Here is a 26,950-nt window from a genome sequence, read left to right as displayed (position 1 = left end):
CCTGGCCACCTATCATGCCAGGAGCATCATGATCCCATGGGCACTGCAATTCCATGCCCCAGGCATCCATCATGCCACGAATCCTGGGGGCAACATGGCCCATATGCCAGGACTGCAGGGGCATCATCACCCCATGCCCAGGAGCATGGTACCCCTCACATGCCTCATGCCTCACAGCCACCCTGGCCACGGGCTGGATGTGGCTGGGAGAAGGACTTTTAGCAAAAGCCTCCTAAACATGCCAAGGTCAGAGGGCCATGGTGGGACTCGGGGTGCAAAGTGGGACCTTGGTGTGGCAGGCAATGGGGGATGGTTCCACATGAGGGTGGCCACAGCAGCACCATTGTGCAGATGCCCTCCTTTCACTGACAAAGCAACAGTGGGTGCCCCCTCCTCAGCGTCTCCCATGAGGTGGGTGCCCCAGGAGTGGGTGGGGAGACACCTCACCCATGGAGGGGCACGAGGGTGCTGCCAGCCTGGGGCACAGCCCCCTCAAAGACACAGCCTCAGCCAGGGAAAAAATATAATTAGTTTTTAATGAGTGATTTGAGCAGCCCAGGGGCTGGAAACTCCACGGGAGCCCTGGGAAGGCCAGGCCACCCAACAACACCCACTGGGTATGGGGCCCCACAGCACACATCCACTGTGGGACTGAGCCCAGACCCCAGAGCTCAGACTCATCACTGTGGGACTGAGCCTCTCACCACCCAGCCAGCACAGGACTGAGCCCCAACATCCTGTGGTGCAGGACCAATCCTGGGGAGCAGCCAGCAGGGTCTGGGTGTGAGCCATGGGAGAGCACTCCATGGCACCCAGCTGCCTGCCAGCACCCATCCCATAGGGAGGGTGCCCCATGGCATCTGCCTGCACACTGCATCCCTCCTCAGGGCAGTGTGCCTATGGTGCACGGGGGTCTGGGAGACCCCACGGTGCAGGGAATCCCATCAGCACACAGATGTGTCGTCGTCCTCCTCTTCTTCCTTCTCTTCTTCTTCCTCCTCATTATGTTTATCCTCATCCTCGCTATCAGGCAGCTGCCCCGGGGGAGCAGGGGGAAAGGCAGGACCCCAGTCCAGGTTGGTGTAGGTGACAGTCAGGTTGACATAGTGCTCCCCATCCAGCGTGGCCAGGACACGCTCCAGCTCGCCCAGCAGCCCGGTGAAGGACGGCCTCTCCTCGGGCGCCGGCGCCCAGCAGCTCAGCATCACCCGGTACCTGCAGCCACAGCCGGTCAGGGCTGCAGCCCCGGGACAGCCCCCGCCACCCCGCCCAGCCCCGCTGCACTCACAGGGTGTCGGGGCAGCTCAGCATCACCCGGTACCTGCAGCCACAGCCGGTCAGTGCTGCAGCCCCGGGACAGCCCCCGCCACCCCGCCCAGCCCAGCGGCACTCACAGGGTGTCGGGGCAGTGGGAGGGCTGTGGCAGGCGCCTCCCCTGCAGCAGGTAGTGGGTCATGTCGTAGGGGTCCACCCCGGCGTACGGCGCTGCCCCGCGCGTCAGCAGCTCCCACATGAGCACCCCGAAGGACCACTGCCGAGGAGAGAGCTGCCATGGGGCACAGGCAGGATGGAGATGGGGGACGGGGCGGGGAGGGGGGGGTCATGCCTACCACATCAGACTTGGTGGTGAATTTTTGGGTCTGGAGGCTCTCCAGCGCCATCCACTTGACAGGCAGCTTGGCGTGGCGGTGCTGCTGGATGCTGTAGTACCCCTTGCCGAACACGTCCCGCGCCAGCCCAAAGTCAGCCACCTTTACTGTCAGCGTCTCGTCCAGCCTGCAGGACACCACGGGGAGGTGGGGACTCCTGGGCACCCCCAGACTCCGGCGGGTACCCTGGGGGGGAGGTCTGGAGGGCACAGCCGCACTTACATGCAGTTCCTGGCTGCCAGGTCCCGATGCACAAACTTCTTCTGGGCCAGGTACTCCATGCCCAGGGCCACCTGCAGCCCGAAGCCGATGAGCTCCTTCATTGTGGGGCTCTGTGAGATGGGAGTGGTGAGCATGGAGGCCTTGGCACCCATCACTGCCCGCCGCCCTTGGGGTGCCCCCTACCCGCTGCTGGCTGCGGATGAACTGGCGCAGGTCCCCGTGGCGCATGTAGGGCAGGACGACGAGGGGCAGCCCGTGGCGGGGCAGGCACACCCCCAGCAGCGAGAGCACCTGCGGGTGGTGGAAGCTCTTCATGAGGATGCCCTCGCGCAGGAACTCCTCCACCTCCTCCAGGTCCGTGATGCCTGCGGAGAGCCGAGCTGTGGCCGTGCCGCTGCTGTGCCAGGGGGGGACGCACGGGAGGGGGAGCTACTCACGGTGCAGGGACTTGACAGCGCAGTGCAGGTCCCCGAGCAGAGGGTCCGTGTAGGTGCCATGGTAGACGCTGCCAAAGTGCCCTGCAGGGACGGGAGGCACAAAGCTGGCACCACACACTTCGGGCAGGCGAGGCCACAGCCGAATCGGGGTGCCAAGGAGTCACCTTTGCCGATGACCTGGTGGCGGTGGGTGACAAGCCGCTCCTCGGGGATGAGGATGTCCTTCACTTCCTCCAGCAGCTCCGGCCGCAGATCCTCCAGGCAGCAGGACGTGGCCCTGAGCAGGGGCATGGGGGATCCCCCGCCCGCCGCACCAGCCCCAGCCCCAGCGCTGCCATTGGCACCGGTGACTCGCGTGCGGGGCCCCACGGGCCCGGGAGTGCCCGCCATGCTCAGCACTGCCGGGACAGGCAGAGGCGGGTGAGGGCTGGCAGCGCCCAGCACCCAGCACCCCAGCACCCACCGGCGGCCCCCACTTACCCAGCACCTCTCTGTAGTCCACGCCGGGGCGCTGGGTGGTGACGGGGGGGTCGCTGCGGCCGGGCTGCGCCAGCAGCTCCAGGTTCTCCGTCCCTGCAGGCAGCAATGGGGTGGGTACGGCGTGGCGTGGCAGGGTCTGGGGCATCAGAGTGCCCGGCGAGCACGGCACTCACCCCGCCTCTTCTTCCAGCGCCAGCGGAACAGCACGGCCGCCAGCACGCAGCAGAGCAGGAAGGTGATGCCGGTGCCCAGAGCCAGGCTGGCGGCCAGGTCCAGCGATGTGGGGGGGGACAGAACCCAGCCCAGCGCCTCGCAGGCTCCGTTCACACACACCTGGAGGATCAGGGGCTCAGCAGGGATGGGGCGGGGAGCACTGGGGCGGGTGTTTGCCCACCCGGGGGGTTCCTACCTCCACGGGGGCCCCGGCGGGGGGCAGGCGCAGCTCGGGGGGCAGGCGGCACGTCACCTCGTTCTTCAGGACGCTGGGGTGGCAGTCCAGGCCCCCCACCGTCATGGTGATGTTCATGCAGGTGGCCACGTCATCCAGCCCCAGTTGCTGCCCAGATAGAGCACCGTGAGCTCGGGGGTCCTGGCAGTGGAACCCCTGCTCCGGCTCACCCCGCTGCCCCACGTACCTTCACTTTGATCTCATCCTCGCCGGGCTTGAGGCGGAGCCGCCTGCCCTCCTGCTGCAAGGGGTACAACCTGGGCCGGGAGTAGTAGCGGAGGCGGAAGAGCCAGCGGCCGTCGGCGCCGTCCAGCAGCACGCTCAGGTTCCCCGGCACCACCTCCACGTTGCTCTCGAAGGGGAAGGCTGGGCTGTGGCACAGCACCCGGTCCGGTGCCAGCGGGTCCTCACACTCCTGTGGCAGGGAGGTGCTGAGCTGGGCTCGGGCTGTGCCCGGGGGATTGCCCAGGTGGGGTGGGCAGGGCCGGGGGGCGATGGCCCCGCACCCCGGTGCTCACCGTGGCTTGGGTAACCACGCCAGCGGCTTCAAAGCGGATCTTGGCGCGATACACGGAGTCCAGGTGGGTGCCGATGATGGTGAGCAGCGAACCCCTGCAGTGGGCAGGGATCAGGTTCCCCGGGGTGCACATGGTCCCCAGGGTGCCTGCAATTGCCAGCACGTGGTCCAGCCCAGGGCAGCGGCAGGACAGGGCTGTCCCTCACCCCGGGGAAGGGAGCCAGGCACTCACTCATAGCTGCAGCTGGGGACGACGGCGGACACGGCGGGGTCCGGGCGGTACTGGAAGGGCACGGGGGCCAGGAACTCCTGCCTGTCGATCCACAGGGCTACCCGGGCTGCACCCAGGCCCCCGGCGGCGGGAGCCGTGCATTGGATTGTCCCATTGTCCTGCCTGGAGACACGACAGCCGTGTCTGGGGGCAGCGGGACTGCAGGGGCTCCCCGTGCCCGTCCCGTGCTGGGGACCCCTCAGTGCCAGGGCCAGGGCAGGGGCGTACCTGGGCTGCCCGCTCAGGGCACACTCGGAGCCATTGACCATCACCCGCCAGCTGCTCCCTGCCGAGAGGTGTTTGCCATGGAGTGAGAGGTGGGTGCCACCCCCCCGGGGGCCGAACGGGGGGTGCAGGGTACTGACGTGGGGCTCCTGAGCAGAGATGGGGTCAGTGGGACAGGTGAAGGAGCCAAACCCCCCCGACCCTGCCAGGGGCACTGCCGGTGTGGAACCGTACCACGAAAACGAAGCCACCGAGGGTGGAGGAGCCGTAGACTCGGAAGCCAGAGGGTCTGGGGGGCTCCTCCACAGTGAGCACCACGTCGGCTGGGCCCCTCAGGGCTGCCGGGCCCCCCGGCTCCAGTTCACACACCAGCACATCCACAAACTCCTTGCGGCGGGAGGTGGGCAGGGGTCTGCGGGACAGTGACGGGGATCAGCCACAGGCCGGGGGCAGCCCCAGCGCCCTCCCTGCTGCTGTTCTCTCCCAGCCCCGCTGCGCACCTGAAGCTCTCGCTCTCCTCCGGCAGCACGGTGCAGCCTCGCCGTCCCACTGCCACCCGGCAGGCACCGCGGGCGCTGCGGCAGGGATCGGGCTCCGGGCGGGAGCGGAAGGTCATTCCACAGAGCGTCACCCGTGTCCGACCCCGCAGCGGGGCGCTCCGGGGATGGAACTGTGGGAGAGGCACCCTGTCACCCCAAAGTGCAGTGACTGTTGTGGGTCATACCTTCTCTGAGGAGCACAGCACCCGTCCCCGGGGGGGGGTCCCCCCACACGCCACCCCATTTGGGTGCTGGAGCCGTGAGGAGCAGGGGGACACAGCGCAGACCTACGTCGGTGAGGACGGGTGGGCAGCTGTCCTGGACCCAGCGGCCGGGGCACTCGTGGCGGCGCCTGCACCCATCCCCACACCAGCCACAGCCCATGAAGCGCTCGGCCCGCAGGCAGCGCTGGCACGTGGAGAAGTGGCGACAGCCAGGGCCAGTGACGTTCAGGAGCCACACCTGGGGACGGAGAGTGGAGGTGAGGGGGACACGTGGAGCTCCATGCCCACGCCATGCCCCTCAGAGCCCCCACTCACCCTGGAGCCAGCAGTGAAGAACAGCGAGCGGCTCTGCTGCCCCATGGCACCCCGCACTGGGCCCGGCTCTCCCAGGGAGAAGTTGGACAAGGTCAGAAGGTAGGAGCTGGAGCGCTGGAGCACCATCTGCAGCAGGGCAGAGCATGGGGCTGAGCATACCCCACAGCCTGCCAGGACCTGCCATCCCACCTGACCCCCCCATCCCACCTGGAAGACGCGTCCTTCTGCTGTGCCCAGGTGGGCCACAGTGACATCCCCCATGGCGGTGACGAAGAGGGAGGAGAGCACGACACCGGTCAGCTGCCCGTTGAACAGGTCCACTTTGTGGGAGGCAGCAGGGACGAGGGTGGGCTGATCCCAGCAGCTGGTGTCGACCACTGGTGCTGACAGGTTCACCTGTGGCCAAACATGGGGTGAGTGACTTGAAGCTGGCCCTTGCACTCCAACTCCCACACCCTCACAGGCAGGCACCAGCTTGATCTGTGAGATATTTTGGGGCAGCACCAGATTGCTTAAGTTTCCCTCCAGGCTGGGAAAATTTTGGAGAATAAACCACATTGGCAGGCCTTCCCTCAGTCCCCTATGTGGAGTCAGATCCTGCCCTCCCTTCCCACCCCATCTGGATATAGTTACTCGTGCTGGCACCACAGGATGCTCACTCCAACCCCAGTGTCCCCTGAGCCCTGGAGCTCAGCAAGGGGCTGGGGTGCAAGAGGGACAGCAGGAGCCATGGGGTCCCCACTGGACACTCCCAATGCAGAGGGACTCGGGTCCCCTCTGAGTTCCTCCTGCTACAGAGTGAGTCAGACGCAGTGAGCTGTCTGCCCTGTGCAGGAAGAGGAGGGGATTTGGCTGCACCTTGCCCTGAGCCTGGCTGAGGACACCAAAACTCGTGTCATGTGCTGGGACGAGGGGGCCCTGCCAGAGCGCCCACCCATCTGCATCCTGGCCGTGCCGGGGCTTGTACCTGGGACACGGTGTTCCTGCCCCGCGGCCGTGGCCGACGAGGAACCCCAGTGACTAATTGCACTTCCGCCTGTGGTTTATTTGCCCACAGAAGGCGGTGGCTGGGGGACAAGGCAGGAGCAGCCCGCACCTCACACATCCAGCCTGCCAAGCACCGAGGCCCTGTGGCTTTCCCGCCCCCCACACATAAACAAGCTGGAGAGGGTGGCTGGGGTCCAGGGACAGTCACTACGGGGGCCGGAGTTGAGGCTGCCGGGGAGGCCATACCAGGAGAGGAATTGGCCCAAGGCATGACATGTGGCAGTGTGCCCATGTGCTGGCACATGTACCATGGGGGGCTCACAGGATCCCCACCCTCACCTGGCCTCCTCGGTGCAGCCGGGGCTGCCGGAACACAGCAGCCCCTGCAGCAGGTGGTGGGTGGATGCTGGGCTGACTCACACCTGGGTGATGCCGCTCTCCCCCTGCCCTGCCCTGCCCTGCCCTACCCCGCCCCACCATCCACCCCGCTATACCAGTGTTTCCCAGCTCCTGAACCCACTCTCCCACATCCCAGCCAACCCCCAGGGTCCCCGGGCAGGACGCGGCGCAGGGTGGAGCACTCACATTGTGTGGGCAGTACTCCACCGGCTGGAAGAAACTGAGCCCCCGCCGCAGCGGCTGGTGCCCGGTACCGCAGCACTTCTTCATGCCCTCCTCCATGGCCTGGTTGAGGAGGCGCAGGGGGAAGGCGCAGACGGCCGAGTTCTCCTGTGGCACCGGGCTCTCCGGGTGGCTCTCGGCGAAGGCGCCGAAGAGCACCGTGTCGGTGTCGTTGATGCCGAGGTCGCGGGCCAGCCGTGCGCCGGGCCGGGCAGCGTGGGCTGCCTGCAGCACGTTGTAGGCGATGTCCCTCTCGGCATCCTCCTCGCCGCTGCGCCGGCGCCGGCGCTTGGACTCGAAGCGGCAGTCGAGGACGAGCTCGCGGTAGCGGCGCAGGTGACGCTCGTGGGTGCTGAGCCGCGCCAGGCGCGTGTGGTACGCGGCTGATCCCGGCCGCTCGGGCTGCACCATCAGGAAATACACGTGGTCCCCGTCGGCAAAGGAGTGCACGTAGTGGATGGTGTAGTTGTCGCGGTACTGTGGCAGCACCGTCAGCCACTGGAAGTCATTTGAAAAGCTGTCCAAGGTGCCCTTCAGGCGTCGGATGGACACCGACTGTGGGCTGTACCGTGCTGCCACACTGCTGTCAATGGTGGAGCCGAGGTAGAAGATAGAGGCGTAGGAGGTGGCCACCACAGTGGCACTGGTCCCCAGTGGGCTGACCACACAGTCAGGGCAGAAGGCAGGGCTGTTGCCCGTGGCCGAGTACAGGCAGTGTGTGGCTGTGATGGCCACCTTACCGTCCCGCACCTCCAGCTGGTGCTGATAGCACAGCCCATGCTGTGCCGTGCCGCAGCTGTACAGCCATGGCTCCAGCGGGTCCAGCAGCAGCAGGACATTGTCCGTGTCCTCAGGGCCATCTGTGGTGGCTGGGCACAGGCGACAGATCTCACACTTGGCACTGCCCACTGGGCCGGTGACAAGGACAGAGAGCAGGCGCAGCTCAGGGCTGACCAAAAGGATGCGGTTGCGGACGGCCACAAAGACAGCAACTGGGCCATCGGAGTCGGTGAAGACAGCAACATTCTGGATGGGGCTGCCAGCATCGAGGCTGGGCAGTGTGTAGGGGATGGAGAAGTTCCTAGTGGAGCTGTAAGGGATGCGGGGACACTGCCAGGCTCCGGCACCCAGCAGGGCCAGGGCGAGCAGCAGCCAGAGGCACACACAGCACGACAGGCCCATGCTGTGCAGTGCCACTGGTGTAAGGTTATCGACGGTGCTCAGCACCCAGCAGGCTCAGAACGGATGGAGGATGGGCCACCATTGCATCTGCCAAAATAAAAAAGGAAGGGTTTTACTTGCTTATTTTAGGTGAGGGCCTGGGCACAGCCACAGCTGGGTGTCAGTTGGGGCTGCCAGGGTTCCCAGGGGCCAGATGACGATGGGTAGTGCCGAGGGAGGATCAGTCACACCAAACCTCTTCCAAAATACCACGAGTAGGAGGTGATGCCAAGCTGCCTGTGGCAGAGGGACAAATCCTGCCTTCTGCCACCTACAGACGCTGCCTGTCACCCCGGGGCATCTCTGCCCTGCAATGACCCATTCCGGGGACTGCGACAGGGACCCTCCCAGCCCCCGGGACAGCAACAGGGACCGGGGATCCCTGCGGGACTAGGACAAAGCCCCCGCCAGCCTCCCGGGAACGGGACCCCGAAGTACTCCCGGCCTCCACCCCCGGCCCCGCCGCAGCTCACCGGGTCCGGGATCTCCACTGGCTCCGGCTGCCCCTGCCCCATCCGTCCGGTCCGGTCCGGTCCGGTCCGATCCGAGCGGTACCGGGCGGCAGGGCGGTCACCTGGGCGCTGCCGTGCCGTGCGGTGCCGTGCCGTGCCGGGACAGGGCGGAGCGGGGCCGGGACGGAGCAGGCGAGGCGGGACGGGACGGGGCGGGACGGGGTGGGCGGGACGGGGTGCGTGGGTCCCGCCGCCCGGGGCTCCCCGAGGGCCGGCACCGGCACACGCAGCCCGGGGGTGTGCGGGGGAACGAGGGGATCGGGGCACCGCCGGGCACTCCCGGGGAGAGGCACGGCCGGGCAGGGTGCCCGAGAGGGGCACGGCTGTGAGTCGGGGCCGCTGATGGGAGCACGGGTGCAGGGCTGGCACTCTGCCTCGCTGCAGGTCCGGGGGGCCGTCGGGGGTTCCCCGTGGCTGGGAGGTGGCTGCCAGCAGCATCCCTGGGTGCGAGTGGGGTCCTGCATGCCGGTACCCCGTGGCCCCTCGGCCGCAGCCCCCAGCCCGCTGCCACAGGGACAGCTGACACCCCGACACTTGGAAGGGAAATTGCCGCTTCCCCGCGGCAGCACCGCGTTCGCTGCTCGCTTCCAGGCCAACAGGACACCTCAGGGTGCGGCAGGCTCAGCACCGGAGCTCCCAGCTGGGAGAAAAGAGCAGGGCTGGGGGAGCCACAACTTTGCCAGGGCAGCTGTGAGGGTTATTTGTGTTGTGCCCATTCTGTGTCTCATGTCCCTTCCCTCCCTGTCTGCCTGCAGTGGCAGGAGGTGCCAGCACCTCTGGGAGTGACTGCTGTTCGTAGGGATGTGGGAAGATTCTTTACATCCGGATTCACGGGCATGGATTTGCCCTCCAAGTGCCCTGCTGCGCTCAGAGGCTGGGCCGTGAACCCCAGCTTTCCTCCAGGTGAGCGGGGTGCTGGGGACTTTGGTCCCAGGAGGGGCTGAGCCTGCCGAAAGTGCCCCGTGCCTGCCGCCGGGCCAGCCCCGGCCCCCAGGCTCCCGCCCCGCGTTGTGCAAGGCCCGGCAGTTCCGCTGGCTCCGGGCCTTACCCAAGAGCTCCTTCCTCCGGCTGCGCCTCTCGGTTTCGACATGAGCTGGCCGGGGCCAGCTCAGCCCGGGGATTTTGCCGCTCCCAATCTCCAGTCAGCGCCGCCTCCTGCCAGCACAACCCCGGCAGCCCCGCACCGCTCCCCGGCAGCTTTCCTGGCTCCCAGCGGATCCCCGGGGCTGGACTGCACCGTACCAAACTTGGAGCAAACTTCTCGCCCAGCTTGGTCATCCCCCCACTCCAGTGAACATACAGGAATGCGACAAGACTCAACTTAGGGTCCAGATAATGTTTATGAGCAAAGAGAAGCGATTACACTCTGGCAGGAGCATAAATACAGGAGCAGATCCCTGTGCTAGCCCTGCCGGATCCTTCCCAGCTCCCTCTGTGCCGGGGTGTCACCCTGCTGGCTCTGCCCCTCCTCTGATACCTACTCCAGGACTATTCAGACAGCCCCAAAACACGGAGTTGGGCTGTTCACAGGTGCTCAGCCCCACACCAGTGCCTGGGGTGGCCAGGGAGGTGCAGGAAGCTCAGTAGCTGGCTCGAGGGGCTGAGTTTGGGGGACAGGTGCTCCCGTGCCAAGGGGAAAACTCTCCATGGGCTGGGGAGCTCCATGGCCCTGTACTGGGGGGGGTCTCCAAGGAGATGTGCTTGAGCTGCCCCTTTAGGATCCACAAGCCACAGCCAGAACCATGAGCCCCTAAGCAGCCTGACAAACACCTCGGCACCTTGGCTCTCCGGAGCTGCCCTGTGTCCCTGTGGTGAGGTGGGCAGGACCCTGCTGACCCACCCTGCCTGCCAGCATCCCCAGGGACAGACACCCTTTTCACAGCCACAGTGGGAAGGGTCCAGGCTCATACAGATGCCAGGGGGGCAAACCCACTCTGGGGCTGCAGAGGCTCCCTGGCACTTGGGGGGTCCAGATCCCCCAAGGCAGGGAGAGGTGCAGTGTGTGCCCCAGGCCAGCCCTGTCCCTTGCCTGGACAGTGTCACCTGCCATCTGCAGGCACAGCAACATAGGGCTCCCCTGAGTGCTGCCACATCTCCCCTGGGGACCCCCACCCTTGGCACAGCCACAGGATGTCAGAGAAGGGAGGTGCCAGGCACAGGGAGAACTCTGCTCCCCTCTAGTAACCTGGGGTACCAGCAGCCCCACTCCAGGACCCTCACAACAAAGGATGGAGCTGAGGACTGTGGAGGAAGAGCAGGCCCTCCAGCTGGGGCACTGCCTGCAGCTGAGAGAAAGTCCTGTTCATTTCCTTTCCTGTGCACCCCATCTCTACCAGCCAGGCTGGACAGTCCTGCAGGTGGGGTTTCCCTGTGCTCTGGGGTCCCACCATGCCCTCTCCCCTGGACACACAGCCCGGGAATCCCTGGGAATGGGCTCCCCAGCACAGCGGGGGCTCTCCCAGCTGCCTCCATGCCCTGGGTGATGCCCTCAGTACGTCTGGGGCGTGAGGATGAAGAGTCGATCTTCCTCCTTGCGGATCCACTTCATGAGCTTGTTGACAGCATTGATGGCGCCGGCCTTGGTCCCCAGGGGACTGTAGCACACGTAGAGCTCAAAGGCATTGGTTACCTGGGAGAAGGACAGGACATGTGCTGGGACCAGGACTGTGCCCCACCTGGGGCTGGCACTCCTTCTTCCCCCCATGGGCTACCAGCAATGGGCAGAGGGGCTCCAGTGCAGGGACACAAAGTGGCAGTGGGGTATCCTAAATGGGTGGCATCTGGTTTGCTCAGAAGTGGGAGAAGCAAACCCTGGGGTTTGCCCCACAGTGGGTTTTTCGACAGGGCGTGGCACAACCTTTGGTCCTGGAATTTACCAGCTCCCACTGCTACCCCTGCCTGTCCCTCCCTCCCACAGGGGCAAGCTCACCCCCAAAAGGACCATGCATAGGCTGGGGTCCTCCCTGGGGGCCACGGTGCTGGTGCTGTGCAGTGTTACCACCCCCTTTCCCCACCCTGCAGGACCACAAAAGACAGGCTCACCAAACCCCACCAACGGCCTTACCCATGCCAGGAGGTTCTCGCGGGGGCCTGTGAAATAGATGTTCTTCAGGGGCCGTGAAGAGTTGTGGGCCCGACTGTGCAGGTACTGGTAAAGCCCCAAGAGCCTCTCCTTCTCCTCCTCCTGCACGTAGGGAGCCTCAATCTCGGGGCTGCAGGAACACAGCACCCCATTAACCCACTGGAGAAGGGGCTTGGCCCACGCCACGTGCCACGGCCTTGGCCCAGCGCTTCCCCAGGGCCTCACCTGGTGAAGAGCCCGGAGCTCTTGGACTTGTAGATGAAGTGCCGGAGGTCGGGGATGCCCACCTGGGCGACGCTGTAGAAGGGGGTGCGCAGGGCCTCGTGCAGAGCGTGCTGCACCCCCCGCCGCCGCAGCCGCTCCTGGAAGCGCCGCTTGCAGTCGGACACGGTGAAGAAGTCCTCACGGTCAGTGGAGACCAGCAGCAGGCACAGGTCCATCTCCTGCTCCAGGTAGGAGATGTGGGCGTGGAAGAAACCGCTGGAGTTGAACTTAGGGAGGCAAATGGGAGTCCAGGCTTCGCCCTCCCGGAAAGAGGAAGAAGAGCTGATGAGGTTAAAGAGCAAATGGAGGTCAATGGGGTGAAGGAACTGATCCTTCTTCCTCACGAGAGACACCAGCTGGTTCCCAGACAGCAGAATGGAAAACACCAGGCTCTTGGCCTTGGCCTGCTGCAGGCTGCTGCTGACGGCGTCGCGGACGCTGGCGGCCAGGGGCAGGCAGCGCACGGCGCCCATCAGGAAGCTGGGGTCGTGGGCCATGAGGTCCAGCAGGTTGTCGGTGATGCGCTCGGAGCCAGCCAGGAGCCGGCGCAGGTCATAGTTCTGCTTCTGCTGGAAGATGTGGTTGAGCTGGGTCCAGGTGAGCAGGCTCAGAATCTGGTAGTAGATGTAGAGCAGCTCGTGGGCAATCTCCTGCTCCGACTGCCGGGTGCGTGCCACTGCCACCAGCACCAGCGGGCTCCTCCGCACGAAGACCACCTTGTAGCCATCTGCTTGGGAGGGAGCCCCCGGGGGGCCGGGGGTAGATCTGTGAGCCTGGCTCCCCAGGCCTACAGCCAGGCTGCAGCCTCTCCCCCCAGCAACCCATCTGTCCCTGGGGACAGGTAACACGGCCCATGGTGGCAGGCACATAGATGGGCAGGCTGTGAAACCCCAACCCCTCCCCCCTGGGGTGGTACCTGCGTGGATGGACCGGATGGCGTTTTTCTCGGCCTCCAGGAAGGACACCAGGGCCATCATGACGCCCATGGTGCTGGACAGGGCCTCCTCAGAGCCATAGCGGGAGTACACGGGCTTGCCCGCCTCGCTCAGCACGAAGACGTGCTTCCGGTGCGAGCGCCAGGCGTCCATGGTCACGTCCTCCTCCTCCTTCCCCGACAGCACCGAGTCGCGCCGGGCGGTCTGCGGGGATGGCTCCAGCTTCCCCTCCTTGCCCGCCCTCATCTCCTCGTCCAGGTCGAGGGCCATGCCCGTGAGCTGCGTGCTCAGCTCGCTGAAGTCCTTGCTGATCTGCTCCATGCTGCTCGGCTCGGCCGGCTCCCCCCGCCTCTCCTCCGGGCTCCGCGCCGCGGCCGCCCCGTCCTCGGGACTGGTCAGGTCCTCGTAGGAGCGGGTGTGCACGAACATGGCTCCCTCCTGGCCCGCCCCTGGGAACAGCGGCCGTGCAGCATCCGTCCACGTGTCCCCCATGTGGGGGAGGGATGCAGAGGGGACCTGCCTCCCCTCCCCATCTCACAGCACCCTGTGGGTGCAGGTCCTGCTGGTGATGAGTGGGCCCCTCTCCCCCTGCCCACAGGGCTGTGGAGGTCCCAGCCCACATGAGGAACTGCTCCTTCCCCCCCCTTGCCTCCCCCCTTGGTGAGCTGTGCTCCATACCTGGCTCTGTGCCCTGTGCCAGCCCCGGCGTGGGGCTCTCGGACCTCTCTGTGTGCTGCCCATCTCCTGGCGCCAGGGACCCATTGGGCACTTCCCAGCTTTTCTTCTTATGGACATCTGCAGCCATTCCTCGGGGCAGGACCTGCATGTGACCCACAGTGTCACCCCTGTGTCCCCTCACTTTCAAAGCAGGCCCTGAACTGCTCTGCTCTCCAGCGGGGCCAGGCCAGCACCCGTGGCCCAATCCCGCTGGCTCAGCAGGCAGCTCCGAGCCCTGGTGAGATGTCAGGAAAGCTGCTCTAATCCAGCAGGATTTCCTCTCTCAAGCAGCCCCAGCTCTTTCCAGGCCCTGGCCACGGCACCTTTCATCCAGGCTTGGCCCCGATTTCCCCTGTGAAAGCTGCTCAGGCTCCCTGTGCAGCGAGGGGGAAGGGCCACAGCCCTGGATGGGGCCTGTCCCCACACCTGAGATGCCAGAGGCCTCGTGTTTGCAAAGGGAGGGGTTTATGACCCTCCTGGGCCCGGGTTAGGTGGCTGCCATGGGACGAGGCTGGTGGCACTCCTTGTGAGCTGGCACATTTGGCATCAGCCCAGGAGCTGGGTGCCCTCTCCAGCAGAGGCCATGCCTCCAGCCTGCTCCTTCCTCCCTTCCCTGGGGGAAAACCAGCTCAAAAGTGAGCACAAGCAAAAGCAACAGGAGGCAGGCTGGTGAGGAGCCTGTACCTCTGAACCTGGCTGCTGGGGAAGCTCATGGAGCCTGGGCTCTGCTCTGTGCCCCAGCACACCTCCTGCTCCCAAATCCAATCCCACTAACGCTGCACCTGGGGGAGCCAGACCAGCCCCACAAAGTCCTGTGACAGCCCTGAGTGGATCAGGGCCCTGTCCTTACCAGGGGGAGCTCATGCAGCCCCCAGCCCCAAACCTGTGACAGCTCTGGAGGGTGTTGGGGAACTGGCTCAAAGTTCCTTTGACTTTGGAGTCAAAGCTCTGTTGTCCCCTGGGGAGCTAAATCCTCACCCCACAAAACCCTGTGACAGCTCTGGAGAGTACTGGGGAACCGATAAGGGCTCTGTCCTCATCCGGGGGAGCCTGTGCCAGCCCTGGAGAGTGCCAGGGAGCTTTCTGGGACCCCCTCCGCACCCGGGGGAGCCAGAACCCCCACTAAAATCCTGTGACAGCCCCAGAGGGTGCAGGGGAGTGGATCGGGGCCCCGTCCTCACCTTTCCTCCTCACCCTGCTGACCTTCCCGTGGGCGGGACTCACCCCAGGACTCTCCCGGCCCAGCACGGACCCACCCCGACCCTTCCCCCTCCGGCGCTGAGGTGTCACCGCTCCTCAGCCCCGGCACGACCCAGGCCCAGGACCCCCCTTAATGACAGCGCGCAGGGACCCACCTCCGCGGCTCCTCCCGGGGCCGCCCTGCAGCCCCCCGGGCACAGCCTAGGCGGGTCGGAAAAGGGCCCGGAGCCGGCGGCGGGCGGTCACCTCCCGCCCTACCGCCGGTCCTGGCCCCGACCGCGGCGACACCCCCGCCATCGCGGCGACCCGCCGCGGGGCATCATGGGAGTTGTAGGCGGTGCGGTCCAAAGGGGATCATAGGAGTTGTAGTCCGTGAGCCCCAAGGACACGGCTGAGAAGGGGCGGCAGGAACCGTGTAATAGAGACTACAATTCCCAGCATCCTCTGGGTGCCCGAGCGGGAGGAGGGAGCCGGAAGTTCCGGGTTCTCGCCGTGGCGGCCGTGGGGCCTGTGCGAGGCGGGAGCGGCGGAGCAGGAGGAGGAAGAGGAGGAGTAGGTGATGAGGGTCTCTCGGGAGATAAAGGGGATCGCCTGGGATAAAGGGGATCTCGCTCAGTGGGGTGGGAGGATCAAAGAGTGTCCCGAGGGGCTCCCGGGGTGGGCTTGCCCGGGGTAGAGGAGGGCAGGCTGCGGGGTCCATGAGGCGGGGGGGTCGTGTGTGTGTGTGTGTTTTGGGTCACCCGTGGCTGGGAACAGAGTGAGGCTGGGCCGGCCCGCTGCGGCCGTGAGGCAGCAGGAACTGGCGCTGCGGGCCCGCAGCTGCGTGCTGTGGGCTCGGTGTCCATCAGAACCCCACGCCCTGGTGGGATGTGGTTGTGGGGTTGGGATGCTCGGCCCCTGGCTCAGGATACGATATCCCACACGGAGGTGTTGGGGCCTGCCACGTGTGTATCGCTGACAGCAGCTGTGGTGTTTGTGGCTATCTCAGTGGTGTTCTGAGACCCTGATCAAGATTTGGGCCTTTTTGCACCAGGTCACATGTGTGTCCACCTCGGAATGCTTGTGGTTGTAAAAGGGCTGGACCGAAGTGGGCTGGATTCGTGCTGGGGTGCAGAGGGATGTGATGGGAGCTGTGTGTTAGTGGATTTAATCCCAAGTGATGGGCTAAACGAGATTTGGGGCTGTGAGTAAAGCCTTAGGTGGAGGCAGGATGTGGTCTGGCTCTGGTGGAGGCCACGTAAGGCGGTGATCAGGAACGGCTGGAAGTGATGGCAGTGACCTCCCGTGCTCTGATTTTAAAAACAATTGAGAGGCTGCTGCTGCTGCTGTTGTGTGGTGTTACTTTTGACAATGCTGCTGAAGGTGAAATTCACTTTTCTGTCCTGACAGGGTGTTTGTGGTGTGAGTCTTTCCCAACATCCACTGGGTGGGAACAACTTGTGAAGTCCTTTGAGACAAGCAAGGTCAGGATAGTAATGGGGTGGGGTGTGTGTTAGGAATTCACCCAATTGTCTCTAATTCATGTTTTTAGAAGCATCATATAGATGAAAAGTATACATATCCTTTTTTTAAAATGAAAATCCTCCAGCCTGACACCTATGAGAGCCAAAATGGTTCCCTCTCCTTTCACATGTCATTGACCTGCTTTTGATATTTTTTCTGAATTAGAGATCTCTATCTAACATTGGATGTAGCTGCCTTTCTTGGCTACTTGCGGTTTCTGTAGCTTTGGGGAATGTTTTTTTCTTGTACCTCCTGCAGAACTTAGATTTCACAGAGGCCTTTTCCTTTCTTCAGCCTTACAAAAACTTTACTGAGTACAGAAAGTTGTTCCACAGCAAACTGCTTCTTCTGCTCTCGTGTGTAGTTCTGTGTTTGATTTCCTCATGCTCTATAAATACCAAGTCTTGGCAAAATCTGTTTGGAGAGAAGCTCTGAATATCAGAGTATTTTTCTGAAAATAGCACCCAGTCTGTCACCAATTACCCTTCTCTCCCCCATATTTGGGAAAAAGGTGTGAAGCTGGGTGTAAATTGGTGAGGAGACACTTGAGGGCTGTGCTGGCCCCTTGACAGATGTCTTTATTTAGTCCTCAAGAAGACCAGTTGCTTAGTCTGGTTCAGCTGCACAATCCCCATGATCAAAGATCATTATTTTCCCATAGCAGGGTATAGATTGGAGGGAGAGCTCCAAGAGTTTGCTGTCAGGCTTGGCAGGTGCAGATTGGGAAGTGGAGTCGGGAGCCTCCCCAGGGGTGTCTGGGGAAGCCCTGGGGAGGGCAGGGGCACAGTCCTGAGGAAGCCATTGGGTGTAATGCCAGGGAGCATCCGGAGCTCCACCAGCCTCCCCTGGGAGGGCTGTGTGGCCAGCAGTCATTGGAGGAGCTAAAACCACAAAGGAGCTTCTCCTTGTTTAGTTGTGCCTTCTGTATCTTCGGTGGAGCTGAGGCTTTGCCTCCAGGAGGTAGAGCCAGCTGGGATAGGAGTAGGGAAGGATGATGCATATCTGCCTCCCAAATGTTCAGGGTAATTGGAACTGCTCATTATTGTCCTAGAGAGCTGCTGCTCTGGGCTCTGCCAGTGACTGGACTGTTTCCAAATCCTCAAACACTTGGTTGTGACCAGAGCATGGCAGAACTGATGGGTGCACAGTTCCAAGCACGCAGGTGGCTTTTTGCCACCATCGCTGTTGGCCTGGGGTGTCTTTGGCACACAGCCTCCCTCACTCTGACCTGTCTCCCAGCAGTTACCTGGGAGAGGGGAGGTGGCAGCTGAGCTGGCAGGTACCTGCCCGTGGCAGAAGGGTGAATCCTCACGCTGTCTCATCACGGTGTGCTTTTTTTGGAGCAGTTGTAGCAGGGTGTACCTTCAGGAGATCCTGGCATCGGTGGAAGCCAGGCTAAGACCCTTCTGTCCCTGTCCTGCAGTTTGCTGTCACCTTGGTTTGTGTGCTTGTGTGGTAAAGCGTATCACTGAAGTGACCTGGGTTAAATATAACTCCCTTGTGAGGGTCATCCGTGGTGCAGACCCAGAAAAGCACGAGCTGGCACAGCTCACAGCCGGTGCTTTGCCAGAGGCGCAGGCGGGGAGCGGATCAGGCTGAGTGGGGGCTGTCAGAGCCACTGTTGCTCCCTGTGTTACTGAACCATGACCTCACGCTCCCGGAGGTTGCTGCATGGCCCAGCAGGCCTGTGCCAGGCCTGCTAGCTGTCCAGTGGTATTTTTTTCCTTTTCTGATAATTTGAATATTGTGTCTAAACAGTTTCCAGCTGGCAAGGGAATTTTTTTTTTTTTTAAGCATTGGTGAGGTTGTTGACTTAAGAAGAAGTGGAGTGGGGGAGGGAAATCCAGAAGGGAAGAGCAAGAAATGTGAGGTCTGCAGGCTGCAAAAGATCTCAGATGAAAGGACTGGCTGACAACAGGAACCATCTCCCTTTGCCTGCCCTTGCCATGGAGGGGATGTGGTCTTTGTTCTCTTAGAAAGAGAACTTTTCCTCCTAGAAAGATGGAGGAAATCCTTGGGACCAGGGCAGTTATTTATCAAGAGCCATGTAAAATGGGAGCAGACTGAGTGGCCAATGGAATGAACCTGTTTCCTTGGAAGTGACACTGGGGTGGGTGGATCAGTGGTGGTTGCACAGGCTGCCTTCCTCAGCCTCTGCATGCTTGGTTTCTGCCAGAACCTGCTGTCCCTGGCTCCCACCTGAGCCTTCCCTGGTGGGCAGTGGACCCTGGCAAGAGCACGGACTCTCTTGGCACAGCAGCAGCTCCCTCAGCTCCTTGGCACAGACAGCTGCCAGCAGCAGCACCTGGAATTGCTCCCTGGTGGAAGGTCTGTCCTAAGCTGCTCTGCTGACCTGCCTCTGCCATGGCAGCGCTGACCTTTGGAAGGCAGAACAAACAGGACTTTGTGTGCCAAGAGCTGCTCCAGCCCGGCCTGGCAGTGACTGTCTGTGCTGTCCTCTGTCCCCTCAGCCACTGGAGGTAAATAATCCCTCTTTGGAACAGTGTCTAAGCACCAGGTCTCCCAGCCTTGGTCTGGTGGCATGGCAGCTGGACTGGCCAAGCAGGTTTGAGGCCAGCAGGTTGCCATCTCCCATCTCCCTCAGTTTTCTCCATGCTGTGCTGCAGCCTTTTTTTTTTTTTTTCTTTTGGAAAGACGGAAGTACTTCCTATTTCAAGTCCTGGCTTTGGTTATCGCCAGGAAATCCTCACCTTCTCTGCTGGTGGGAGGAAGTGGATGAAATTTTAGATTTCTGTTGAGGCAAGTGTTACTTGCGTCACTCTACTTGATGAGGGCAGCGTTGGAGAACAGTGCCTGTCATGATTTATTGGCAAAACCTCCTCTGTTGTCTGCATACTTCTGAGGGCAGAGTATCCATGGTAGACCAAGAATGGCGATCATTTCCTTGAACAGCAAAGAGCTTTTGGCAAAAATAGTTTGGATTAAACATTAATTGCAAACTGTTGTTCGGCAGCGGTCCTTGTTGTTTATAGATGGCGGCGTTCTCACTTTTCTAGCTGCACCCTGAATAGTGTCAGACAGCACAGTATGTTGGAAAGCTCTGTGTTAATCAAAGCAGACATCAAATTGTTTGCCCACCATATTGACAGTTTGATTTCAGGAGTCATTTGGCACTTACAAATTTGAACGTGGAGAAATGCAACACTTGAATTCATTCATGCCCGAGTGTGCTCTTGTATATCTGTGGATCCTGATCAGATGTTACACACACACCTTCTAACCAGCAGTGTTTTTCTCATGTCATGTGTGTTCTTTGCCTTGTGGCTTACCATCATGCTTTTTATTCAACAGGTTGTGGTGTCTGGGTGTTGTTAGAGTGAATTAACCATTTCTGGAAGCCTACCAGACAAGATCAAAATGTGGGGAGACCATCGACAAGGCAACAGAATGGGGTCTTTTCGGTAAGCACTTCAATGTATGGTTTATTTCAGGAATGTTCTTAAATACAATAAGCCTTGGGAACTCACTGTTTACTGTTTTGGTGGAAGTTATGAGGTCTCTATGGAGCTAGTTGTGATGGCCAAAGAACAGACAAGTTAATTGATAGTTTCTGCATTTCTGTGAAGTTTTAAATTTAGTTTTTGGGCAACAGCTGCTTTTAATATTTTGAGTCCTCCACACCACCTTTTCTAGTGATACTTAGTTTAGCTGTTGTGAGCCAATGTGATGTGCTGTATGGCTTTTGGTATTATGTGCTGTTAATGCCTGTAAGAGAAGAAAATTAGTTCAGAAATACTGCCACATTTATTGCACACACAATTTTATTAAAACATTGAGAGTTTAATTCTTTCCATGAGATTAATAAGTCCATATATCACAGAATGGTTTGATTGGAAGGGACCTTAAAGACCATCATGTTCCAAATCCCTGGTGTGGGCAGGGACACCTTCCACTATCCCAGGCTGCTCCAAGACTGCCCAGCATGGCCTTGAGCCCTTCCAGAGATGGGGCATCCTTCACTGGGCAGCCTGTGCCAAGGACTCACCATCCTGACAGGGAAGAATTTACTCCTGGTGTCCAATCTAAACCCACTCTCTTTCAGTTTAAGCCAATTCCCCTTTGTCCTACCACTACATGCACTTGCAAAAAATCTATATCCTCATATACTCCTTCATAAGACATTTTTGAATGTCACTGCAACTGTTCTAAAGATTAATATGCAGCTGACCTGTACAACACAATATTTTTATTAGCTTGTGTTCCTCTGGTGGTTACTTGTGACCTGTGTTTGCAAGAGAGTGCTGGCTGTAAAAATGAAGCCACCAAAATCTAGAATTTTCCTCTGTTGTGCATCATTCTTTCATCCTTTGCTCGTGTGTGCACCTCAGTCCCTTGAAAATCAGTGTGATGAAGGAACTGCTCATGGCATGCCTTAGGTTTCTGCTCTAGGAATACTTCAAATAATTGTCTACTGTAATGTGTTGAGAAAGCTGATAAAAATCAGTATCTTCCAGAACATGTAGTAACAGTGTTAATGAGGGAGGGATTGTGTCTTGTGATTATATCAATTGTGCCGTTCTAATGATTTTTAAGTGGATTTTATTGGCATTGTTCTTTAATGTATTGGGTGGGGAATGCTAACCTTGATCCAAGTTTTAATTGCTATTCTACATGGTGGTGAAATGGACCGTGTGCCTTAGGAAATCTGTGTATGCTTTGATTAATCTTGGTGAGTGATTCTGTAGTGAAACTCAGAGTACAACATGACTTGCTGTAGTTGCTAAGGAAATGTCCACTGCTTTGGGTAGCATTTGGTGTTATTTTAAAATGTGCTGATACTGTATCATTCTGTTTTTTAAAATATGTATTAGAGCCTTGCTTAGGTGAAAAATCAGATAGTTCCAGCCCACAAAAAAAAAAAAAAAAGCCCCATTGGATTTTGAACAACTGCCTTAAGAGGAAAATTCTTCCTGAGTGTTTTTGTGGAGATATTGGGAGAACTCATAGCTGTAGTCTTGTGAACTCAGTGTAAGACAGTCTGAGGCACGAGCACAGGGATATCTTGGATGTTGATTGTTGGCATAGTCCTGTGAGGCACCCTCAGTGAACTGATGGTTTCAGAATTTTCCAGTTTGGACTGCAGCACAAGGAAGCATAAATGAGTCTCTGTAGCATGTCAGTAAAGCCTGTTTGGTAACCTCTGCTTTCATGTGCCTCAGGATGATGTGTTAATTTAGCTGTTTCCATACTGCCCAGAGAGCTTAAGCTCCTGGGCTCCTCACAGGCGTGTGCTGGTGATGCTAATGAACCAACACACCAGCTGCTGGCACCTCAGACAGCTGCAGAGCTGTGTGCAGTGCAGGACTATGTGGATTGCTACCATCATTAACCCATTAATGTTGCAGGTATTCTCTGTTGAGTGCTTCTGGAAATTGTGCTGAAATGGGAGCACCCCAGTTTACTTTCTCACATCTGTCGTATGCTGCCTCATCTTAAACTGCCAAACATCAATATCTTCTGCGGATCTTAGACTGTTACACAGCTCTATAAAAGTTTAGAGAAGAATGTGCTGCTGTGTAGATTTCAGACTCTTAAGCACGTTATGAATAATACTGTCTTTATTTCTACAGTGGGAGCCAAGAAGAAAGGTTTGCTCCCGGGTGGAACAGGGAATATCCTCCTTCCCTTGATAGTCTTGGTCAAGAAAGACACTCTGGCAACTTCTCTGGCAGAAAATCACTTCCTTTTGATATCCAGGGACTCCCAGGCCTCCTCAATCCTCAGTTTGCCAACAGAGAGGAACCTTCTTTCAGCTATGGAGCTAGAGATGGACCACGTAGTGACTTCAGAGGTGGGGATGGGCACCACGATTTCAGGGGCAGGGATTTCCCACCATCTGACTTCCAGGGCAGAGATGAGTCTCAGATGGATTTCAGAGGTAGGGAGCCACCTCCTTCTGACTACAGGGGCAGGGATATGTACTCTGGAGACTTCCGGGAGAGAGAAGGGCCCCCCATGGACTTCAGGGCTGGGGATGTTCCCTCAGGGGACTACAGGAACAGGGACACGTTCCGCATGAACTACAGGGACAGGGAAGTGCACAACATGGATTACAGGGGCAGGGAGGAACCTCCGTCAGACTTCAGGGGAAGGGGGTCTTATGATTTCGACTTCAGAGGTCGAGATGGGCCTCATTCAGACTTTAGGGCAAGAGACATGTCTGAGTTAGACTACAGGGGCAGAGAACATTCCTATTCAGACTTCAGAAATAGGGATGTACCTGATTTGGACTTCAGGGGGATGGGCACCTCTGATCTGGACTTCAGAAACAGGAACGCACCATCGTCAGACTTCAGAAATAGACACAGATCCCGATCTGATCAGGACTTTAGGAGCAGAGATGTGGCTCCTCCCATGGACTTTTCAGATAGGGAAATGCCTCCTGTGGATCAAAGCCTTGTAGATTTTAGACACAACCAACCTAATGTACCTTTAGCAGAAAGAGAGGGCTCCGGTTTAAGCACCAGCAAAAGAGATGAGTCTGCACTTAGTCTAGATAGAAATCCCTTTGGTAGCCAAAAAGGAGAATTCCAACACTCGGAAGCACCAGCCAGAGAAGAGGAATCACTGGGACTGGGTCTTGAAGATGACACTTCACACAATTTCCAGAATAGCCGTGGACCTCTTCCTACTCTTCAGGAGCAAGAAGAGCAACCTCAGACCTTTGCTAACAAGCAGCAACAGCAGCAGCTTTCTGGGGGGGAGCAGCAAAGATCCGATGCTGATCTTGGGTTAAAGGGTGAAGGTGACCTGGATTTCCTTGGGAGGCAAGATACAGACTACAGGAACATGGAATATCGGGACGTGGATCACCGGCTGCCGGGGCATCAAATGTTTGATTATGAACATGGCAAGTCCTTTGCAGAAGGAAAACCCAGCAAAGATTCTAGGCCCTATAAGAACCTCCAGGTAGGTGTTTTTGTCAATTGATGTCTCTGTTAAATGTGTGTTGGCCAAAGAATGGGAGGAGTTGGGAAGGAGTCTTCATCCATGTCCAATCACTTCAGTTCTATTCTAATTCACCATCCTTCTCTGAGATCATTCTCTGCTCCAGATTATTTAATGGGCACCCTTTCTATCTCAGAAACATTTCCCAAGTGTTGTTGTTATCTTATTGTATTTCATATTTCTAGAGTCCCATACTCTTGTTATGATATTCTTAAAGTCCATACCTTCATGGCTTGTTTTCTACCATGCAGCTCCTCTCTGCTGTGCAGTTCCTCATGGCTTCACAGGGGCTCCTCCTGGCCTCTCGACCCACCCCCTTTTATCCCAGTTGCCTTCATGAGCTGCTGCCCAACCAAGGACTTTGCAGCTGTAGCTCATCCAGAGCAACCAGGACCCACTTATCCAACACATAGGACTCTCACTACACCCAAGAGAAGTGCAGTTTAGCAAGTGAGAGTTGCTAAATATGTAGAACCAGATTTGGTTCAGAAAGTCCCCAGGTTGAAAACGACCTGACAGAGGCTTTTGGGGGAAGTGGTTACAGATAAATGTATTTTGTTGTTTTGCCCTGGATGTTGCTTATGAGCAGGATCAGAGAGAAGCTCCTGCCTTGGGTGGGTCTGTGTACTACTATCTCATATATACTTTGTTTTCCTTCAGTTGTCTTGCAAACATGAAGGTAGTGGTAACTACTGAGTTAATAACTTCTATTGAATTTGAATAACTGCTATTGAATTCGAATCTCCCACTGCTGGAAAGCAGAGAGATATGATCTGCCCATTTTATTTTCCTGGAGCTGTGTCTTCCTATACAGCTCAGTGAGCATGTGAAGAGCTCCTCCAGAGCTCCCTGAATCTCCAGCAGGGGTTAAAGCTTTGAGTCAGGCTGCTTATGGGCCTTTGCCTTTGAATTTTCCCCTGCTTTATTTTGCTGCTGCTTGTGTATCTTGTGAGCCAGCATCTCTCATTTGTAAACCCATCTTGATTGTGTGAACTCAAGGACCAAGATTACCGGACCTGCCCCAAGTATGTGAAGCCCAGCAAGCTCATTCGACTGGGAGGAGTGCCTGAAACTGCCACAAAGGATGATGTAAGTGGGATGTTTCTCATCCAGAAACTTCTCTTGAGGGTTTCTAAAGTACCACTTTGAAGTCTGGTTAAGGCATATCAGATGGTCTGTCATTTCCTCAGGGGAAAATCCAGATTTAGAAGTCATTGCAATGTTACCTGTTATCTGATTATTCTGGGTTTTTGGGGCTTCTGGAAGTGATGAGTTTTCCTATGGTTGCATGTGGGGTGTTGATAGCTAGAAGCCTTGACTCCAGACTCTGCAACATGCCTTACTTCATCACTGCTTTATATATACCAAATATTGTTGCTACTATTTTGGGCTCAGAAGACAAGTAGTGTCTAAGCGAACTTGTGTGTTCTTAGTTACTTGAAATTGCTTAAATGAGATCTCACAGAGATGGAAAAGATATCTGCTGTTCCTGCTGATTTTAGTAAAAAATACCCATAAAATTATGTAGGCTACATGGTGAAAGTAGCTCAGTTTCCTATGAATTAGGACTTCAATTTTGGGGTTTTTTGTTTATTTGGTGAAGGTTCCAGGCATGAGAACCCCTACATGCAGCAGTTTTTGCTAGGGCTAGCTGTAGTGATCATCTTCTGGGGCTTGATGAAGGAGAACTCACAAGAGAACTTTGTCCTTCAGAGGATGATAAGACCCAGAACAGTTGTTCTTGTACTTTGATTTTCTTAAAGGCAGTAGGACATCTTTGACCTTAAATAAGGATCTGATCTGAGTCTGGCTGAAAGCAGTGTAATAAACCTTTGAAGAGTTGAATTGTGGTGTAAATGGTGCTCACTTCTTCAAACAAAACCCAAAAATACTTTGAAAACTCAGTAACAATTCTCAGGTACAGCTGGAACTTAATTCTCAGGTACTGCTGGAAAGTGTGTCAGTTTGTAACAGCCTTAACCTAGAAAGAACAGAACTCTTGGAGAGACAGAAATGTGCATTGGCAAGTACCTTGGGTTTGGAGGTTTGATTTTGGAGATGAAGTGGATCTTGTTTTTCCTGTAGATCCTCAACGCTTTCCGAGGGCCTGATGGGACACCTGTGAAGGACCTGCGACTGAAAGATTACAGCTCAGGTGAGAATGCTTTTCCAGTGCTTCTACTTTCAAGGTGACAACAGGGTATTTTTTACACCTATATCCTCTTAGGCAATTTGGTTAAAGTCTTACATTCCCTAATTGCAGGTATTTTTTAATGAAAATACCCTGTGAGTTTTGTAGTTTGTCCTCTTGGCCTCAAAATTGATGGGTGTACTCACTGCTGCCTCAGAGGTAAAGCATGTGTCCAGCTGCCTCTGGAGAGGTGTAGGAGCAGCAGGAAGAGCACTAAGGCTGTTCTAATAGCTATCAAGAGTAAAGCCATGGGACAGCAGGTTAATTTTTCCATAATTTTTGTTTTTAACTATTACTAAATCCTTTTGGAATGTTCTAAATCTTGTTTCTGAGGTGGTCTTACTGTGGAACAAATGCTGCACAAATAGTGTCCTCAGGAAACCTGTTCCATCCTAACATTTCTCCTTCAGTAGCCTGAAACTGGCGCCCTGCTTAGGTACGAAGACAGGTTAAATAAAAAGACAAAGTAAGTTTTATAAGCAGATATCCAAATACTGGGTCTGGTTGTTCTTCCTCATTCAAAGAATAAAGTTCTGCTGTACTTCTGATCAGTGTGTATAGGATTCTGAAGAAAGAAATATTTTACAAGGCTGCTTTGTGAAAGAGTTGTACTGGAACAAAGATGTGCGATGGTAGGAAGGGTGAGTCCTGGGGATTGGTGTGGATAATGCTAGTAGGAAATACCTGGAAACTGGTATTTTATTTTAATTTTATTTTTAAACCTAGGAGAGCAGAGGCTTCTACATTCATCAGTGCTTTTTCATATTTTCAGTATGAGTTGTACGTGAAGCAGCTGGAATTCTTGGTGTCAATACATTATGTAAAGGCTTCCAATGTGTTGAGAAACTGGGGCAGTGGGGTATTTGTGTATTTTTGTTTCTGGAAGCTGTCAAAGGAGATTTCACAACCTTCTCAGGAACCTTTGAACTAAAGAACATCCCTGTGTCACGTAATCTGGCCTAAAAAGCAGGGCTTAAGGGGCACAGTTAGTCTTTCTTGCTTCCTTTCCTCTTTCCTAAGCATATTTCAGTATTGCTGTCGTCACCCACACAGCACTGACTGCAACACAATAATTGCAACACGCTCCTTTCTTGCCTGTGCTGATGAGATTTGTCAGTTGTTTTGGTTTTTTTTTTTCCTTCTGAAACATGTCACTTCAGTAATAAATCAAATTGAACTGGAAATTTCTTTGTAAGTCTCTTCCCATGTACGTTATTAGGACTTACTGCCCTCATTAGAGAGCTGCTGTTTCTTCCTTCCCCTTCCCTGTTTCAAAGGCTGCTGAGGATGAGACTCAGTGTCTGAAGTTATGTGCAGAGGCTCCGGTATCTGCGGGTGCTCACATGTGATGCGAGGGCTGCAGTTTTCTGCTCTCTCTCCAAAAGCTGCATTCTGTTCCAGGCTGTCTCTTCAGCTGCAAA

General features: G+C 57.4%; 3 protein-coding genes across 5 annotated transcripts in view; 1 reads left to right on the top strand and 2 right to left on the bottom strand.

The window, feature by feature from the left end:
* Window positions 1-944: 944 nt before the first annotated feature.
* Window positions 945-8,117, bottom strand: MST1R (macrophage stimulating 1 receptor). The gene is made up of 20 exons (XM_058031700.1): window positions 6,900-8,117; window positions 5,535-5,723; window positions 5,328-5,453; window positions 5,080-5,250; window positions 4,750-4,919; window positions 4,484-4,661; window positions 4,253-4,398; window positions 3,986-4,147; window positions 3,755-3,848; window positions 3,424-3,651; window positions 3,198-3,344; window positions 2,962-3,121; window positions 2,789-2,881; window positions 2,473-2,706; window positions 2,309-2,389; window positions 2,055-2,236; window positions 1,872-1,981; window positions 1,611-1,776; window positions 1,395-1,531; window positions 945-1,215 (listed from the first exon to the last, which is right to left on the bottom strand). Exons 1-20 carry the CDS (start codon window positions 8,115-8,117, stop codon window positions 945-947), a joined length of 4,263 nt encoding a protein of 1,420 aa, XP_057887683.1.
* A 1,872-nt stretch (window positions 8,118-9,989) lies between these two features.
* Window positions 9,990-15,169, bottom strand: MON1A (MON1 homolog A, secretory trafficking associated). Its single transcript, XM_058031704.1, has 6 exons — window positions 15,022-15,169; window positions 13,628-13,769; window positions 12,931-13,398; window positions 11,976-12,741; window positions 11,733-11,880; window positions 9,990-11,297 (listed from the first exon to the last, which is right to left on the bottom strand). The coding sequence occupies exons 2-6, from the start codon at window positions 13,752-13,754 to the stop codon at window positions 11,157-11,159; spliced, it is 1,650 nt and encodes a 549-aa protein (XP_057887687.1). The 5' UTR covers window positions 13,755-13,769; window positions 15,022-15,169; the 3' UTR covers window positions 9,990-11,156.
* A 193-nt stretch (window positions 15,170-15,362) lies between these two features.
* Window positions 15,363-26,950, top strand: part of RBM6 (RNA binding motif protein 6) — a 58,202-nt gene continuing 46,614 nt past the window's right edge. For 2 of the 3 annotated variants that reach the window (XM_058031703.1, XM_058031701.1), the window contains exons 1-5: window positions 15,363-15,422; window positions 19,682-19,791; window positions 21,961-23,299; window positions 24,338-24,427; window positions 25,424-25,493. In XM_058031703.1, the coding sequence (XP_057887686.1) occupies window positions 19,748-19,791; window positions 21,961-23,299; window positions 24,338-24,427; window positions 25,424-25,493 (1,543 nt within the window). In that variant the 5' untranslated portion in view covers window positions 15,363-15,422; window positions 19,682-19,747. The remainder of the gene's footprint in view (window positions 15,423-19,681; window positions 19,792-21,960; window positions 23,300-24,337; window positions 24,428-25,423; window positions 25,494-26,950) is intronic. The other variant, XM_058031702.1, reaches the window with a different exon arrangement.

This window comes from Melospiza georgiana, chromosome 11 (genome assembly GCF_028018845.1).
Source record: "Melospiza georgiana isolate bMelGeo1 chromosome 11, bMelGeo1.pri, whole genome shotgun sequence".
Taxonomy (NCBI): Eukaryota; Metazoa; Chordata; class Aves; order Passeriformes; family Passerellidae; genus Melospiza; species Melospiza georgiana.
This window is presented reverse-complemented; position numbering and strand designations above follow the sequence as displayed.

Excerpts from the sequence above, each read along its gene's own strand:
- MST1R (XM_058031700.1), bottom strand. The coding sequence starts at position 8,117 with ATGGGCCTGTCGTGCTGTGTGTGCCTCTGGCTGCTGCTCGCCCTGGCC. Across the intron at positions 4,662-4,749 it reads GAGGAGAGCGAGAGCTTCAG|ACCCCTGCCCACCTCCCGCC; the intron begins GTGCGCAGCGGG and ends ACTGTCCCGCAG. Across the intron at positions 3,652-3,754 it reads GCGTGGTTACCCAAGCCACG|GAGTGTGAGGACCCGCTGGC; the intron begins GTGAGCACCGGG and ends TCCCTGCCACAG.
- MON1A (XM_058031704.1), bottom strand. The coding sequence starts at position 13,754 with ATGGCTGCAGATGTCCATAAGAAGAAAAGCTGGGAAGTGCCCAATGGG. Across the intron at positions 13,399-13,627 it reads GGCACAGGGCACAGAGCCAG|GGGCGGGCCAGGAGGGAGCC; the intron begins GTATGGAGCACA and ends CGCTGTTCCCAG. Across the intron at positions 11,298-11,732 it reads GCGAGAACCTCCTGGCATGG|GTAACCAATGCCTTTGAGCT; the intron begins GTAAGGCCGTTG and ends TCCTTCTCCCAG.